The sequence below is a fragment of the Bombus flavifrons genome, chromosome 2, assembly GCF_040668555.2.
Source record: "Bombus flavifrons isolate JBK064 chromosome 2, iyBomFlav1_principal, whole genome shotgun sequence".
Classification (NCBI taxonomy): domain Eukaryota; kingdom Metazoa; phylum Arthropoda; class Insecta; order Hymenoptera; family Apidae; genus Bombus; species Bombus flavifrons.
The window spans coordinates 7,977,970-7,996,980 of record NC_138443.1 but is presented as its reverse complement, the minus strand read 5'-3'; the positions used below and the strand labels follow the sequence as shown (position 1 = coordinate 7,996,980).

Here is a 19,011-nt window from a genome sequence, read left to right as displayed (position 1 = left end):
CTCATTCTGAATTATGGCACGAATAAATCTTTGCTTCTTGCGTGAAAAATGTTATTAATTTTCTGGTAATATGTATAGATAGAAAAAGATATCGTTGACCAAGAAGTAAATATTTGGAGCGAAATCAGGAGAATGCAGTTATCGTTAGCGGATAGAGGAAAGGCAATTTCGAGAAGAAGACATGGAGGTTCGCATAAATTTGACGGAACACAGCACGCCATAAAACCAACTGCAGATTGTATGCGCAAATGCAAGGTGCATGTTCTCGTAGTCGTTTTTGCCAGCGTCCGCGAACCGAGCCAACAAGCTAGGCATCCTCTTGCCAACACTGTCTTTCGCTTCTTATCTCACAGTCGTAAAGTGCATTCGCTCTTGATAATAGTACGTAACGAAAGGCGACTCTCGAATTATCGCAATAACGCACTTTGCGATACATCGCCGGGAAACATTCCGCGCCAAAGGAATTCCCCTACTATATTCCTGCAAGTAAATGGGTCCATTAAGAAATTTAATATCTTTCAGTACGACTGCAGTGCTGATATTAGCAAATTGCGTACTATTTTTCGCAATATTTTTATCAGATCGGAAAGGAAATGATGATATTCGAAAATTTCAATATATATCTTTCATATACGCTGAGATATATTATCAATAAATTTAATAAAATGTTTCTATCTGTATTTCCTATCGACGAAAGTTTTACGTTAAATACTTGCAAAATTTATTCACGAATATTGCTAGCTTTCCTATTCATCTCTGAAGCAGGAATACTTAAGCAAGAATAATCTCGTATTTATATTTCCAAAAATAAAAGATATCAGCTTCTAACTTCGTGGCTATAGATGTTCTTGATTAATGAATGATTGATGATGAACGAAGAATGATGCTGTGAACAGATAGAAGGATAATTTCTATGAAACTATTGCACAAATTCTATCACGATTAATATGGAAATGTTCGTGTTCGTTCGTCGTCAACCGAGATCAAACGATTCTAAACCTAACGGCGTTCCACCAAAGTGGGAAAAAGGAAATCAATTTGTTCTCGCGTTTCAATCGACGGATTAGAAGTTCTCGGGTATTTTTTTCCCCTGAATTCGTGGAAATCGTTGCCAGGTGCGAGTTTATGCAAGTTGCCGGTTCCTGTTGTTCCTGGTGATTGGAAATCGCTTTTGTCGTTAAGCCAAATCGCATTTCTAGATTGCCTCGTTACCTCGAGCTATTCTGGACACCTCGGACAACGCCAACACGAGAACGAACGAGAAGGGATCGGTTAAAGCCTGTATTGCGAAAGCCTCGTCCAATTATCAGCGTCTACAGGGCTCAAAGCAGTCGCTCCTTTATTGTGTTTACTGATTGCTGACGACGCTCCCGAAGGTAGCTTCGCTTATGCGGAAGCACTCAATATCCAAACACCCGAATTTTCAGTCGACCCTCTATTGAGAAACGTCGTTCTCCACTTGCATCAATACCAAACTGGGATTCCGTTTAACTTGGCGGCATATCAGTTTTAGCAAAATTGATGCACTTGCTCCCGAGCACTACGTAATCCTCTGTTATAACCAGATAGAGGAAATAGGCAAACCTTCGATGAATTCCAATTTGTTAGTCCTTTTATCCCATTTACTTGGTTGGTATACGAGTACAAAATGTCATTTTTAACTCATAAAGAACACATGGGAAAACCATGATAATTCATTTAAAAGATTTTACTTGCTTACTTTTTTACTTTTATGTCATTTGGTAGTTTCAAAAGTGAAACGATTAATATTACGATATATTTAATATTGCTAGAATTGACAGTTTTGGAATCTCTCGATTAAATAAAAGTACAGTTCTGGTTACGTGGAATTGATTAGTAAATTTTAAGGTTGCATATTATGTTCTTTCCCTGTGGTGTTTATTGTATTTATTATCAATATAATATATTGTATTAATCTCATACGAGAAAATATTCTGATCGAATATTCTCATTGTTCACGGTAGATAATATTTAACAAAGTTTAGGTATTTTTATTATAAATTTTCTTCACATCGAACATACGCGATTCAAAGCAAATTGTCGATAGTATAAAGAATGAGTAGTATAAATCGTCAATTTCAAACTTTGAAAAATCTGACCTAATATGTTTCGTAAAAATATATTCGATTTTTCACAGAATTTTCGATGATCGTGGAATATTTAACTATGCAATGCAATCAGAAAGGTTCGAAACTCCCTCGCTTTTATCAGATTCATATTTCATCGGACTATCAAGTAGTTTGATCGAATTTTCGCATCGTCTTATCGTTGCTCCTCCATGTACCGACTGACCGCGTTAGCAGGTCAGCCAAGCAACTTTTAAATTTCCCATGCACGGCGATACCCGGCCATTGGCATAACGAGAAGGAAACTTGGCCGACAGAGAATCGAGCCGTAAGTGGAATGGGGTGGCAGAGGGGAAAAAAATTCTTGCGAACTACTCACGACGGAGACCGCCAGGATGGAGAAGAATAGCGAGCGTTGAATAGAAAGACGGCGGTGGAAAGTTCGAAAATTCGTTGAAGCGAGGCCAAGTCCGACGTCGTATACAGAGGGCAGAAAATGGCGGACAGAGTCACGTTTGTCTTGGAGTTCTTGCGGGGCTTAACGTCGCTCACCCCCGTTGCTACCGTTTGTTCTTTTGATTCTTTCCAGTCACTTCACCGCCACCGTCGTCCACCTACTCTCCGCCGTTACCTTCCAGAGTAACCCCGGCAATCTTTCTCGAAAAGTTTGGTTATTTAATTTCCTAGCCGCGGTCTGCCAGAGGAACGCCGCGTCTGCTCCTTTTCCCTATCCGCGTTAAGAGAACGTCCATCTCGTGTGCCCCCAGATGAACATTTTTTCCTTGTCAACCCTCTTATCGCGTGCTGCAAATGATTGTCGAGCTTCGTGAACTCCCTGTGAACAAATTACGTTTAGATTGATCAGTTTAAGGGAAACGTGACCTCGCATTAAAACTTCTACATTTCATAGAATTATTATTATTTTACTAAGTAGAAGTTAGTAAAATTATAATAGGACTAGCAACGATTACAAAACAAATTTACAAATTATCTATCGTAAGTTTCGTAACTTTGGAATTTTTAACGAAACTGTCATGATATCGTTTCTTCGAACGAAAGTAATGCCAGAAGCGAAATTTCGCCGGCTCAGAAATATTTCACCGAGAACGGGACGCGAGATAGCGTTTGATAAAGCACGCGTCGATATCGAAGAGACAGCAACATCGCAGAGACGGATACCCGACGGAAAAATAACGCGTCGTCACGCACAGCTTCTCACGATTACGCGGTCTCGCACGCGACGAAGTCCCCGGCAACGATTTCTCGGAACTGTCCCTTTCCCCGACGGTTCTTTTGAATGCTCGTTATCATGCAAACGGCGATACTGCGAAAAAACGTATCCGGTCGAGAGGGAGTTTCGAAGGAACGCGTATCGGCTTCAATACGGAACAGCTTCTTCGCGACTACACGGATAAGAATCTCTTTGGCCACTTTATAGAATCGCGTCTGGTCGTCTCAGGGCTTTTTCGTCGCGCCATTCAATAGTCACACGCTATCCAAACGAATCTTTCGACGCAAGGGTCCACCAGGGAGAACGTTCGGTCCGGATATTCGTTGTATATACAACCGCCTCGATGGAGCTGTGCTTGCAACTGCGATCCTTCCACTATGTTCGTTTGTATACGTACATGTTCGCAAACTGTGTGCACGGACATACCAGCGCCGACGTATAATTCAGTTTTACCCTGAAACGACTCATTTATATGCGTTCGTTTGATTGAATCTCTCCCGCGTAGCCCTGACTCCCTCTCCGCATCGTTTCTTTCCTCCTTCTCCTTCCTCCCTTTCATCTCGCTTCCACCACGCAGATTTCCACCCTGTCCCTGTCTCTGTATTTCTTTCTCCCTTCGTTCTCTTCGTTCTCTGTCCTTTGATCCCTTCCCCAAGTTCTTCTCTCATTTCGACTCTACCTATCTCTCATCTCTCTTGCCTTTTCTCTTGTTACCACCCTCGTCGACACCAACGCGGTTAGCTGTTTCAATTTCCCCTCGCCTCACAAAACTGAAAGGCGTGCCCATCATCCGCCGTGTCCTCTCGCTACGCTTCTATTTTTCGTCCTTCGTACACGCCTTTCTATCTTCTGTTCGCGCGATCATCGCTCGTTTTCAACTGTTCCAGATAGTCCACGCGACGTCTGTCTCCGTCTGTCATGGATATATCGTTTGCAGTTTATAATAGTAGTCTACGTTATTGACGCACGTTTGGATAGGTCGATGGAATTTGATCGTTGCGCAGTACGATTGTTTGCCTGGTGTCGACGGTTTTCCAGGAATTTCCAACGACTTTCAACTTTCTGTCCTGTTTATCGGTTCGTGCTTAGAGGCAATTCGGGTTATAGAAGCCTGCGAAACGATCGTCTGGGGGGGAGTAATGGCCAGTTGATTCGATGGAACTAGCTATGGATTGCTTCGACTCTGTTAGAAGCCTCTCGCGTTAGGCTCCGTTTAAGTTACTTTTTACAGGTTCCCCGATGGCGATGATATAAAGTTTCGTTGGCAAACTTCGACCGAGTAGAAGTATCGCTCGATTTGTGACCGTTTATAGAAATCGAGAAGGTAGAAAAAGAAGAAAAAATTACGCCTATGATATTTCTTTGTATATATATATATTTCCTGCCATACGCTTTTCAGGAACACGTTCCATTTCCACTTATCGATTTTGCTGTCACTCAGGCTCTCTTTTACCGTCGAAATTCAATTTGTCACGCGGGCAGGCAGCTTACTTAAATTGAAGTTTACAGCACTTTCTGCCAGTATTTTTGTTTTACATCGGAGCGCTTCGCATCTTACGCGGAATTTTCACCGTAGACGCGCGAGATAACGCAATTTCGTCAGCCACCGGGGTGGAAACGCGTAAAACGCGACTGATTATCCGGCAGGAATCGAAACGACGAAGGGTTTCGTGGGAAGCGGGCTTGATGTAGTTCGGGATGTACGACTAATGCAATTATATCTCCACCCTCTGACTTTCGGTTCATGAATATCACCGTTTGATTTGTATAATGTCGAGTTATTGTTCCGGATTCGAGGGGAGCAACCATTTTATATCGAATATCTTCAACTAAATCGATTTCAGTGAAACGTGAAAACGTACGAAACTTTCGAGAAAATACTGTTTCGAATTATTTGAAAAAATAAAGATAACTACTTTTGTAGAGTATTTTTGAATTGTGTGATTTTTTCCCTCTGAATATTCGTTCGAAACGACTTCTCCGTTCTTTCCTCTCTTTCTCTTATCCTTTTTTTTTTTGTGATAAATGTATACTCGATAAAATTACGAGAAAGAACCACCTGGATGAAGCATTAATTGAAACGAAGAAAAGCTTTTTTTTCATGCATATTTCGTTATAAATTATTCAATATCGATGTCCTTAACAATATTACGGTGGACGTGGAGAGCGAAGGAAAGTTTGAGAATCATTACCGTCTCTGTTCGTGTTACCGTAGCGCCTTCAATCAAGCTCCGTTGTCTAGACAATTAACCGGACGGTCGATGCAATTAAAAGCAATTGTTACGAGCGTGTGTGTGTGTGCGCGCGCGCGACCGCGACAGTGCGACTGGGAATTAATGTTCCTGTATTAGAACAAACGGATCGCTCGCCAAACTCCCAGGATTTCAATAACAATTTTATTCTACTGAAAATTCATTTTTTATTCATGTGCTGGTTATCGACGCGTAAATAAATTAATTAGTTATTATATAATCGGCTATTTCGCTTTGTTCTATTCAATATCAGTCGGAAACGTAACAAGGTTAAACGAAATATCAAGTTTTCTATTGGATATCTATCTATAACATTATTCGATTTTTCTCTATTTTAAAAATATTTAGGTTGTCTCATCATCGAAATAACGTAACCTATTTTATTCCCACCTCGGTTATAAAATCGTATTTAATTCTCTAATCATTTCGCAATTTCCAATCCTTCCAATAAATTCCTAAATTCTAATACCATTAACCATCAGACATTAACGTTGCATAAAGATTAGACGATTTTTATCTTTCATCGATCTCGTCCACGATCGCTTTCCTTCCTCCGTTAATCTTTAAACACTCAAGTCTTTTTTTGTGCTTTAAATGAAAAATGGAGGTTAGAGAAAAGCAGTCCTTTCTTCGATCTTCATTATACCTGGATGGGATTTTTCGTTTTCTCGTTTAACCGGCGTAATTGACGTCTCGAGGGTCGGGAAAACCTCGGTTATCTCGGTGGCACGCATCGATCCGTCCCGTCGGCGCAAAACGCTTTTTAGGATAGGCCGTTTATTCCGGTTGCTTGCCGGCCTGGTGACTAATTACTTCGGTTAACTGCTCGTGAAAAATGCACTACTGGCCGAATCCCCTGAAACGGAATGTATAATCAGGCCGGATTGCTCGGCGATCGGGGGCAGAGAAATACGCGACGGGGAACGGCTCGATCGTTTCGAATGGACATCACTGTAATCACTGGTAATGCAGATGGCGGTAGTCCGCCGATGGGCGCATCGACAATCAGCTATATAATTAGCGAGGCCTCGCCCACCAATTAAGCTGCATTCATTGGACGCGATCGTTAGCCCCGCCGTAAGCATATTGCCGTGAAAAATGTATACGCTGTTCGCTAAACGTTGCTTAACACGGTCGTTGACGCGATTATCGATCCGCTGATAAAAATGACAAAGTATCGTTTCACCTCGCGAGTACATCGATGCTTTGCTGATCGATGCTGATCGTTATCTCGTGGAATAAAAATGAAAGAGTAAGAAACAGTATCAGAGATGACTCTGATATGGTCCGCTACAAGTCTAGTTGTCTTCTCGTTTTTATATCAATAAAAAGCATACTTAGATTTTATATAGTGCACGGGTGGTATTGTGTTGAAGAAAGAATAATTTTGTGATCATTCCTTGTTCTTGTTCGGCACTGTCAACTATCTTATCAGTCAATGCAATACTATCGATCTCCGTGATACTGTTACTTATTCCGTGTTAGTTATTTTTGGGGGAAATTGTGGTAACGTGAAATGGGGGTAAAGTCACGAGGGAAGTGGAGCGACTATGCCAATTCTTGGACTGTGTGTGTGCATGCGTATGTGAATCTCAATGTGAGCATTTTTTTGTAATTCCATGTTTGGCTTTATTTTAGGTTGTTTTCTCTTTAATTTAGTTCTGAATATAATACACATATGCGAACAAAAATGTCAGTGAACGGATGAATGATCAAGTTTCTATTATTTTAATTTAAGTCTGAGTGATGAAATGAATTTGTTACTTTCATGAGCTGTGAACATTTTCAAGACAGTAGTATCTAAAAATATCTAAAATTGACATAGAAATCATTGACAAGATCGAAACTAACATCGAGATCAGACAGGTGTAATTCAACATTCACGTTTGTGTCTTCTAAATATTAAGAATTAAGAGAAGAACGTTAATTCGTCTATAGAGAGACAAATAAAAGTAGAAACTAAAATTCGAGATACAGGTAGAGATAATGCATCAAAATATTATAGAGCGAGTATTAATTAAACACTGACAAAAATATTAACTGAACAATTTCCAATGTTTAAAGTAATTTTATTTTCCTCGATCCGCTACATTAAACACACGAGAACGTTGGGACACCTAATTGTAGAAACACTCGCAGGGACGTGAAGCGTAAAACCATGGCAAAACTACAGCTACAGGAAGAAAGTTCTCTGCGGTGAAACAACCGGGTCGAAAGAAATCCAAATTTCATTAACTGCCGGATCGATCTTAGCCACAGAGCGGAAAAGTACGCAATGGAAGCAATCGAACCTCTCTTTCAAGGGAATAGCACGGTCTTTATCGTCTGAAAAATCGAACAGTGGGAAGGTTCGCGTTCCTGTGGTTGCAACGTACGACATTAGCGGATACCTATCCCTCGTCGACGTTATTTTGGAGTACGGTAACCACAGCTCGTCCAGTAATCCTGTTCACGAGCTTGAAAGCTCTCCTCTCTTCTTTCATTGCGCGTGGTTACTCGAGATCGCGGTCATTTCGAAGGTTTGTCGGGGCCACGTCGGAAGAAGAAGAAGAAGATTCCCTCTCGTTCGCCTTATCGAGAACGATTCTGCTCGACGAGGGAGATCCGCCTCTCGCGATTACGCTATACCGACTTCCATTCCACTCTTTCGATTCTGTAAAGAACAAACAGCCACTGAATCGCGACTCCATCCGCGCTTTACACGCCCCAGTTTCGTCGTGATCGATCTTTTCTCCGTACAGGATTCCTCCTTGACGTTGTTACAAAACGACCGCGATCCGGCTGAACGATCGCGATGCTTCGTGCTGCCCGCTGGCATTCCGATCGAGAAAGAGAAAGTAAACGCGCTTATTTCGTACGATCGAACAAGATGTTTGTAAGATTGATACAATTGGTGTGCGATAACTTTTCTTTCTTTTAAGGAGGAACGTAAAGATATGGGATTTTAGAGGATTTATAAGTGTGTAAGTATCACACAAATGTTTATGTCATGTTAAAACGATGAGGATTTATAGAGTAAGGAGTATATTTTCTATTTAAGGAGAATGATTAGAATTCTTTATTTCTTTCAAAAGTTTGTAAAAGATTGTACGGTTGATTTCTATAATTACTTAATGTTGGATAATGTGAAATATTATATGTGCTAAAAACAACTCGATCTATTACGATCAATAAAGCAGTTCCTTCATGATCATTCTCAATTTTACATTCAACATTATGCAGGAGTGTTTATTGATAAATAAAATATACTAGCTGTATTTTACACCTTTTACAATTCTTCAAGAAGACACCATGGGAACTCCTATCAATGTCTCAAGAAATCGATACGTTACACTTACGAAATTGCAAAAATCCATGCGCGCGCTAAACGTAAGCTCGTCGCCAGCATCGATTACATTTTCCAATAAAGTCGTTCATAAATCAGATTTCGCGCCCGAGACACCGGCCCGGACGTTAAATTCACCGCGCAAACTTTCGCGAGAGCCTCTTGCCCTCGGCTTTATGAAACCGCTATCCGAAAGGCGACAACGTGGTCCGGGCGGGGTGCAACGTAAAAAAACCCCATCGTCGTTCTACAAGGTTCATTTTATCGAGGGTTGGCGTGTGATCCATCTCTTTTAGACTCGCTCTACATTGCGTTCCCTGTGAGCCAACTATCCCTGACCGCGATCGCGGACGCGCCTTGCAGTTTTCGCAGGGATGCGCCCGGGGAAAGTGTTCCACGTCGAGACGTCTTTTTCCCGACGTCTAATATTTTTGTTATTATCCCCGGACGTCTATCGCATCGATATGGAGGATGTATCGGCAGCTGTCGCCTCCGTATAAACGCTAACCGTGTGCGCGTATACGCACACTTGTACACAGGCATGAAGCTAGAAGGGACTAGGTTAACGTACGCGTTCCATGACGGAGAGAGAGTTTAATACGGACGGATGACCGTAAAGCCCCGGTTTCGCTAGGCAAGAGGAAGGTCGAGAGATATATAGAGGGTTGGGTGAGGCAGAGGACGAAGAGAGAGGGTGGCATTGGGGCGGTCCAGGTGTCGATATAATCGAGAGACTTGCTCGTCATCAAAGTGCCCCCGTGGTTCTCCTAGCGCAGCCCAGTAGCGGCAACACAACGGCTACAACGGCGAAGCTGGCGGCCCTCGTTAACGCAAAAACGCGAGAGATGATGGATGGATGCTAAATTGCATTAATTAAATCCACCGTGACACCCTAGGCCGGCAGCCTTGGTATCACTCGGCGGCTACGGCTCGGGCCTGCTTGTCTGTGATCGAGGTGTGAGCCGTTTAAAGGGGTATGGGTCACTTTGATGATTACACCCCGTACAGACCACTCTCATCCCCTTTCCCCGTAGACGGTCTTCCTGCTCCTTCCTACTCCATCTTCGGGCCACTTCAACCTACCAGAGAGCCATTCTCGTAACCCATCCAGACCCGTTCATAGTACACGTACCTACCTTAGTACTCGAAGGTTCCGCGTCGAATCTCCGGCTGCACCGACCGAAGCAAAGACGTCTTAACTATCAAAGTCGTTCCCTAGATTAGGCCGCAATACGATACGATTCTGGTAAGAGCACTCCTAGGAGGATACCGGATCCTTTTGTCGTTATTGAATGACGACCTACTCGTTGTTTCGCCGACGAAACCTTGGCACAATTTCGCGCGCCTCTATTGACTGGTTCCCTTTGATCGTGATTCGTTTAGCAGTTGCAGGGCCCGAACTCCGCGTTCCTCTGTATCGGAAAGTAATTTTCTTCTCCGCGCGAATCGATCGGTCGTCTGGATTGATTATTCGCAGGTTTTTTAATACGCAGACTCATTGCGGGGTGAAAAGGACGATTATTCAGCGATGAAATGTATTTCTCTCCCGGATGAAGTCAATTATACCGGCAATCGTTATGGATTTTTTACTTCCAGTGACGCGCAACACCGCCTGGAGCCAATTCTGCGTTTATTTAAATTTAATAGCTCCGTGGGGCGCCACGCGATCTTGCTCCGGAGAGACGTGAATCGAATGAACGCCTCGTAACACTTTTTCAAATTCTTACCTCCGTCTTTACTGAGTCATTCTGGAAGACCTTACGATACAATGTCTTTTTTTATATAAAGCAACACTTACTCTGGAAATCCTTCGATTTTACTAACATTTCCTTCCAAGAAATGTGAAAAATGGTGCAAATGGAATTTAATTGAAAAAGTATCATACTCACCTTTTACAAGTTTTATGAGTCGTATAAGGTCGTATCAAAATTATTCAATGTTATCGAAGAAGACACCAAGAATTAAAAATCAAGTAAAAGTTATATATCACATACTTATGTACTACTTACGTAGCCAGAATCTTCGCAAAGTTATTCATAGACAACGCCCATTTTCTCCCTTCGATCCCTCGTAAATCTTTGGTTCGATAGGATCAAGAAAGAAGTACGGCTCCATGAGGGTGAAATATCATTCTGTTTGTAGCCGTTGTATTTCAAGTTCGGAGGGAGGAAATTAAATGAGATCATCCTTTCGCTGTACCTTTTGGAATTGCGTCCTACGCTTTGATGTTCTAATTTGATCCGCGTCGGCGCGGGAAGGAAACACGGGGTTAAGTGGATTTCGTCGAATAAAAGAACACCGGCGTGAGACTCGTATGGCAAAGTAAGACATTATCCGGAGCCAGTGGCGAGAGGAATCGGTCGGATTCTGTTCTTCGACTTCGCGAACGAGATGATGAGATCTCGATGCTGTCGCGTACCATGTGTTTCGCCGCGGAGATAAGTGAGGGTTACGCTGCGTGGATATTGGGTATAATTTAGTAGGTTGAGGCCTCGTCGATGTTTCATCAGCCGGAAGAAAGAAAAGGGTAGACGATAGCAGAAGAAAAAGGGAAGTTACGTTTGGTGTGGTATCGTGCAGTGTATCATGTCTTGATTATTTCCAGGATAAACGCGAATCGAGCGTGCTCCTCGGCTAAAAATCACAAGTCGGAATAATAAAAAGCAAGAGACCGGTGCAATTATCTCGCCACTCGCATGCTCGCGTGCACCAGTTGGATGGAAACCGTTGCCTTACGAGGCGTGGATCGATGTCGAGAAGCAATTGGGACGGTTAGTTTGTCGCAATTAGAGTTCGTAATGACGATCTAATGATCTCCGTGAATTGCGTTTCTTAGCCGTTGAAAGAGCGGCGCGAAAACGCGGTTAATATTTCATCCCTGTGACGCGTAACAACGTCCAACGATTAAAAGAGGAGGAAATTGGGTCGACGTAATTGTTGAATTTTTAAGTCGACGCTTCACTCTTCCCCTGCCGCTGCTTCTTCTCTCTCGTTTGATGAACGCGCTGTTTGTTCAATTAGGCCAAGAGATTCGTTACCCGCGTAAATCATTTTTATTTTCATTGAAAAATATTACACCAGGGACGGAAACGTGAGAAACGGTAAAATTAGAGTGTCATGAGGGGACGCTTTGCTATTTAGGGGGAAAAGTGTGGAAATGCATTTTGAAACAAGCGGGAAAGACGAAAAATTTCTACACTGATAGAGCGCAACGAAACGCAAAGGAAATTCTGCTTGCCTCTCTTTCTTTATATTTTAACTCTTCCTCCATTTCTTTACCCGCTAGATTTTGTTGATCTTCGCGGGTGACAAATATTTTCGAATCGTACGTACTAAAGAGGGATCCGTCGATTTGCTCTTCGGGAGCGACGAAGCATAGCAGCTTCAAAGACGCAGAAGTACCTTCGCGGAATAAGAGGATAATGTGGACTCGATTTGGCGTTCTTGAATATTTAATATCTCGCGAAAGCCTTCTCATCGCGCGGCCGCTCTTTTTACGACAAACCAACCATTTGCTCTTGTCGAAGCGGAACTAAACGAAGAATCCGACTGTGTCCGATGTAGCATCCATAGGATACACGACCGATCATCCCTTCTTCTGATTGATCTGCCGTCATGGTGTTCAAGGAATCGTTTAATACCCTCGGATTTTATGGTTTCGCGGCTGTCAAAGAATCGTAAAACGGGAACAGGAGGGAATATGGAAATAACGTAAAAATATTTCCACTGGAAATACGGATTCGAACAGAGGCGAAATCGTTTTATTCGAACACGATTAAGTATACGAATACGTGGTTATCTTTTCAATCGTGTTCTTCTCGAAACTTGATTTTTATTTTCTCTCTCGGATAGAATTGAAACACAAACAGAAGCGGAGGTTCTTGTTACTGATACTATGTAACTTCGGAAATCGTATCTAATAAAACAGTATTTATGATCTTTAAGTCAACATCGAGATACCATTATTGCTTCAATCGATCACTTATAAAATTATATCGGTTCTTCGTAATACAAAGAACTGTTTAATTTATAAGATATTGCTACAGCATAAGAAAAGAGACATATATTCTTTCTTGGTCATAAGGACGAGATCCTATTAAACTGGGTTTCACACGTCTATAAATCAAACACGAAACATTAAACGGCAACTTAACTTTGCTAAAACTTATCACATTCCCCTTCCCTCGAATCGCGTGTTTCTGCGTTGCACGGAGGTCCATTCAGGCCTTCGTCGTTCCATAAGTCAGAACTTCCATGGGAACTTGCTGAAATTTAACCAGGCGTCGGGAAATTCACGGAGCTTCCCCCATCAACCGCATCACGAAATGCTGTCCGGCAATGAATGCCGCGGAACAGCCGACATTATAATGCCTTCTTTCTTATTCAAGACGAATCGTTCGTAAGAAGTTCCAAAGTTAAAACGTCGTTTCTCTCGGATATGTCACTCATCTAAACATGAAAGGGTGTATTATACGTGCTCTTAGGCGAGAACCATTGCATTGCACTACTCAACAGCTGCTTTACCCATTTTCGATTACGTTGCACTCAGGGATAATAATTGCACACTTGCCAGATTATATAATAATTTTGAGTGTTTTGAATAATGCATTTTTTCGTTAATATGTAGAATATATATACATGGAAATAATAATATGCAGAAAGATCTTGGAACTAAATAACTTAGAAATATATATTTTGATACTTCATCATAAAAACATTGGCGTTCTAAATAAATTATTTTCCATTTTCTTTTCGTCGTTATTACCAAATTGTAATAAGCGTATATTCTTGTATAGATAAATTTATTTATTGCCTTATTATACATTATAAGTAAATGTAGAAACATCAAAAACTTCTTTTCTTCTTCAACAATAGTTCTAACAAGTAAGTTCTGTGACTTCTTCTTTAGACTAAAACTGCCATAGGGATATAGTTCAAACGTTGCAACTTGGTAAGTAAATTAGTCTAAATGCTTCTTCGACAGAGCTCTTTGGCAAGAATAGAGATCCTGTTGTCTGCATGTGTCGTATCCTGACAATTTATATTCCAGATACTAACCACAGCAAAAGTCACGTCTATACAGACAATACTTTCAACGATCTTTCTTTCGAAACGGAGGAAAGGTTGAACGTTCGCGCTTAGAAGCCACGCAAGAGAGAGGATTCGTTGGCCCGGTAAGAAACGACAAAGGAAAAGGGGTAGGGGTGGCTCATGCAATTCTAAACTATTTCAATGAAATGGGATAGCGGTTGGTAGATTTGTTGGTCGCGGTGCAACCGGCTAGTTTCCAGACTAGAAGACAAGGCAAAAGGTGGAAGAGAGAGAGAGAGAAAGTTAAGAAAAGCCAGGCTTCTGTAAGGACACGGCTCTCTTCCTTTGTTCTAAAATTCTTACGACTTCCCTTACGTCTTGCTAGGTTCCATTCTCCCTCTTCAGGGACGACAACAAAGGGAGTGGCCTGCGTCAAGCATAGTGGTAATGGCGGCACCACAGCCGCTGGATGATACAAAATTGTTTCTTCTTTCGCGCTTGGTCGGGGAACACTTTGTAGGTAGCGAAACGGGCCGGATATGCCTTGCAACTTTCTTTGCCCGTCAGCTCAACGTTGGCTCAGCTAACTTCGAGGGTTTTTACATTAGCATATCGACTTATTCATACAATCCGCTTCTCTCTTCGTGTTCCGTGACGGATGAACGCGCGCGCAACATTCGTGCTCTCCTCCGGGCTATACGGGACCGTCGATGATCACGCCGTTGAAGACGTACCACGCTTTTTGAGGGGCTTTGAATTTCGCCTTCGACCCTCCGGGGAATACGTTATGACGTGTTTCGATACATTGATTTCGTTAAGTTCGAGTGCTGACTGCTGCGTCCTCGAATCGACTTCGAAACACAATATTAACTTTTTCAAACCATAATTTTTAAAAAATTTAGATCATATTGGTAGACGTAAATCGAAATCTCTGCTTATATAAATATAGAGTGTTTTTAAGTTGTATATGGACGTTTCACGGGGTTAATTTGAAGTATAAACTTAGCATCATTATATAGTACGGACAGTTTGTATTAATATTGGAAAAGTTCCACGTAGTTGAACTTTGTCGAAACAAAAATAGCTCTATACGCCTATTATAACATTTGCGTCATCTTACACCATTAAACGCGATCGATATGTAGATCGCAATTGTCTTTACACACCGTATGTTAAGGGTTAAGTGAATGCACTTTTCAACGATCGTACAAGTTACTTGTAAAGAGAAGAAGGAGTTGATACGAGTGTCAAGGACTCGAAACATTAGACACAGAAAAATCTGCAATAGAGGGTAGATAATAAGCTTTCACGATAAATCGGGGACACTTCATAATTCAAGCCTTTGCAACGAGAGCAGAAAGCTCCAGAGAGTCCAATTCCGAACAGCCGTTTCGTTGGTATGTCCGTATTGGCCCCACGTAGTCGAAAATTTTTCATACGAGCTATAAAAAGCGTCCCCGGGGCGAGGGTTAAGAGAAATATCAGGGGTGATGCTTCTTCGGACATTCGTTCAAACTGGTAAACGACGAGCGACTCGGATTGGAAAGAAACTAGCGTGGATCATAGAGTCGCAGAGCACGAGCAGCGCTTGCCGACCGTGGCCGAAGTTTGCCGAGCGCGGCCGACCGCCTGTGAACGCGGCAACTCTCATACGACTGTACAGTCGTGCCGCGGCCTCCATAGAGGGAGGTTTGTACAATCTGTGCCGCTCACAGCGCTCCGTTTCGTCGTGAGAAAGCGTCGTAAGACGCGTGTTCTATCTCGACACGCCGATGGACACAAAACCATGTTGTGACACTTGTACGAACGATCGTTCGACAATCGTGATGTCACGGGATTAAGGAAAGGCTGGCTCGTTCGTGGAGTAAAATTCGGCGACTCGATCGTGGGCTGAGCAACAGATGTGACGTCGCGGGACGCGCTCTTTATATTTAGTTGCCAACGATTTCCTCGGTTGTTTCTTCTGACGCACGAATATATACGTATACGTTCTCGTGTGTCGGTTCAACGGTCGCACGCGACTGTGTATTACTTCGACAGTGACGTAATATGGCGCGAACGAAAGTGTATCACGGACGTCAGTGACATAGAGCTTTACGTCGATAGAAGGGTTAGGTTGCATGTTTAACCGTTTATCATAGATACAAGCATTGAAACGATTCAGAGGTATTCCGTTCCTATTAGCGATCTTTACTTCGTAACTTTGCGTGTACGATCACGTTCGTGTATGCCACGTAACATAGAAGAAGAAAAAAGAGAAAAAATAAGAAAGAGAAAGTGGAGAATCTTGAGCGATTATTAGGCCTGTATCCGGTGCTCGCCGAACGACCCTATCTCAAGGCCCTCTACCTGCGACTAAGAATACTGTAAGGACACGAGGTACTGGCGCGTCGTTTCTGAAGCAGGAAAGAAAGGCACAGGAAGAATTCCTTTGTCCTCGAGGGCAGAGTTGGTGAAGCTGGTGGACGAGAAGCGGCGAACGTAGCGACCGAAGTGGAAGGGAGAGAAGGAAGCACAGCACGCGGTCGAGTTTCTACCTTGTCGATCGTATATACCTGGCGTGCGTGAGAGAGAGACGGCGCGATCGTCGGTGAGTGAGACGGACAGTGAAAACGAGCCTTGTGGCATCGGTGAACGTCCGTCAGCGCGTTGCCAACGGCAAAGGGCAACAACCACGCCGTGAACACAGATTGTAGCGCGCTGTTAACCAAGGCCAGGTCGAATTTAACGCTACAATACGCATTTTCACTTGACAGTGACCTTTCCTGTTCTCTCTTGCGATTCACGAGAAATTTTCAATCGGTTTCGATACACGTGTTACGCTTTGTAGTGTAATGCCTTTGGTCGATTAGCGTCAATTGTGCACGCTTTTCGTTTGAAATTCGCGCTTCAAAGTGTCCAGCTGGGTCTGCGTGTGTCCTTTCCGTGAATCGTGCCCGAGGATGCAACGACGAAGATTACCGGATGCCATGTTGCTGCTGGTCAGAGCAGCTGTTCTCGCAGCTGTCTTGGGACTGTTCCTGGGATCGAGCCATGCAAACAGGCCCGCCGGTGCGCATCCCGGCCACGCGTACTTCGAGCAACCTTGCTGCGGACGCTCTCATCTTAGGCATCATAAAGGTTAGAATCCTACATACAGCCTTTTCCTACTTTTTTCTTCGAATAGGTGCGGTTAGGATTAGTGTGTTAGCATAGGTAGCGGATATGCTGGACGTGTTCGGGGAAACGATCCTGTGTTTACATAAACGAACTGTATCTCGTAGTTCGAGCGATAAGTCGAATAAATTCTATAGAAAATACTGTTGTGTGCAAGCGATATTACATATATATGTGGTGTATTTTGAGATAATTCTAGGGATGTTTTCTTCGATGGAAGAGGAAGATTTTAACGTAATTCTTGTGGTAATAGGAAAATGTTTCTGAAAGTTGTTTAGGTTATTTTGGGTTTAAATAAAAATGCACAATTTTTGTGGTATATCCTGTAGATGGAGTTAATACGTAGTTTGTAGCATAATAAATTATGGCGGTAAAGTACAAACTGTGTCGCTAAATAAAAATTGCTTTAAGATGAGGATTTTTAATCAGTATAATTAACAATCACCCGAATCGATAGATTTTCTCTCTATGATGTTTTTGCTGTTACGCAGCAGAGTTTGATCAAGTGTATATTTACAAACAAGTGGTTCGAAAATCGTATTTCTGCATGTTGTGTTTACCTTGGTATGATTAAATCAATGAAGTGAACGATCAAACTGAAATTTTCTGGATAAAAGAGTACGAAGAAAAACAATTGTCGGACGTTCTATATTCTATACTATCAAACTGACTGAAATAAAATTTCGCCTATATTTATTATGCAACAACCTAATATAACTTGCAAGTATATGTCTAATCAAATTCAAAGGCAACACAAGGCTCGCGTTTAAGAGTCCAAAGAATTGACTTCTATTCTTTCGAGTTAAAAAATTCCAACAGTGCAAGTTCAATTCAATTGTATTGTGAAAGATTTTGAAGTATTTAGGATATCTAAACAGACGTGAGACACGTAATACGATGTTAGATAACCAACTCGCGTAGTTAAAGTTATACAAGTGTTTTTATCAGTTTAGAAAATCTTCGACTTGGCCAATTACTGACTTAGAATTTCTGAATCTTTGTTTTAACGAATTTCTCAGCACGTGATGTAAAGTTCCTTCGGAGGTTATACGTGATTTTCTATGATTTCAAGAAAAATGTAAAATCACATTAAACTGCCTTGAAGTGTATGTAAGTAGGTTCGCAAAACGGAACATTGGAAACACGGAAAAATTGAATTTGGAGAACACCCAAAGTATAATAAAAATCGGGCTCGGCCATTTGCCGCTATACGAAACGTAATACCTGTCTCCTGTAAGTTGGAAAAATCCCGGGGATCTTCGAACGGATTTAAACTTTCAGTTCAAGCATGTCTGTTTACCGACTCGCGTTCAGAATTCATCAGTAGGGTACACAGTTTGTCAATCTTCCCTTAAATCCACCGGACGTTCTATGTACGTCCCACTGGTGAAGATTTTCACCAACTATGAAACTTCCTTTCGACCACTTGTCTCCCGAACTAAAATATCGAAAACTTTCGGCTGGCAAACTTCTACCGAAACGTCGGGCATTAACGCTTCGACATGTTTGATAGCTAGCGAAAGCTGATTTACAATGCGCTTTTCATTAATTACCGGGTAATAATGATTTCGTTGCATCCGTCGCCTGGTACCGAGTACTCGTCGGGAAATCTCGCGGAACAATGTGTCGTTACTGCCACGTAAATACCCTTTCATTAATTAATATTATGAGTTTCACTTCTGTCGGCCGCTCTAAATACCAGCCACCCTCGCGTTCATGGAACAATGTGGCCCGCAACCCGTATAAATCGCCAACTTTCAAACATTCCACATCGTCCGGTCGGCCCTTGCCTATAAAAGACCAACCCACAGACACCCTCGGTGGCTGAAGGTTAACGAAGTCTCCGGTGGTGGTTTACTCTTGGAATTTTCAATGGCCGCGTGAAAAAAAAGATCGCTTTTCGCCACCGGTATACATGTACGAGGACAG

General features: G+C 42.3%; 1 protein-coding gene across 4 annotated transcripts in view; it reads left to right on the top strand.

Moving 5' to 3' along the window:
- The window catches only part of Sema2a (Semaphorin 2a), a 558,354-nt gene that overhangs the window by 282,710 nt on the left and 256,633 nt on the right, over positions 1-19,011 (top strand). Inside the window, exon 1 of one of the 4 annotated variants that reach the window (XM_069132503.1) lies at positions 15,602-17,046. The exons of the other annotated variants lie outside the window; for them this stretch is intronic. Within the exon in view, the coding sequence (XP_068988604.1) occupies positions 16,869-17,046 (178 nt within the window). The 5' untranslated portion in view covers positions 15,602-16,868. Of the gene's footprint in view, positions 1-15,601; positions 17,047-19,011 lie in introns of those variants that run through there. 4 annotated transcript variants of the gene reach the window in all.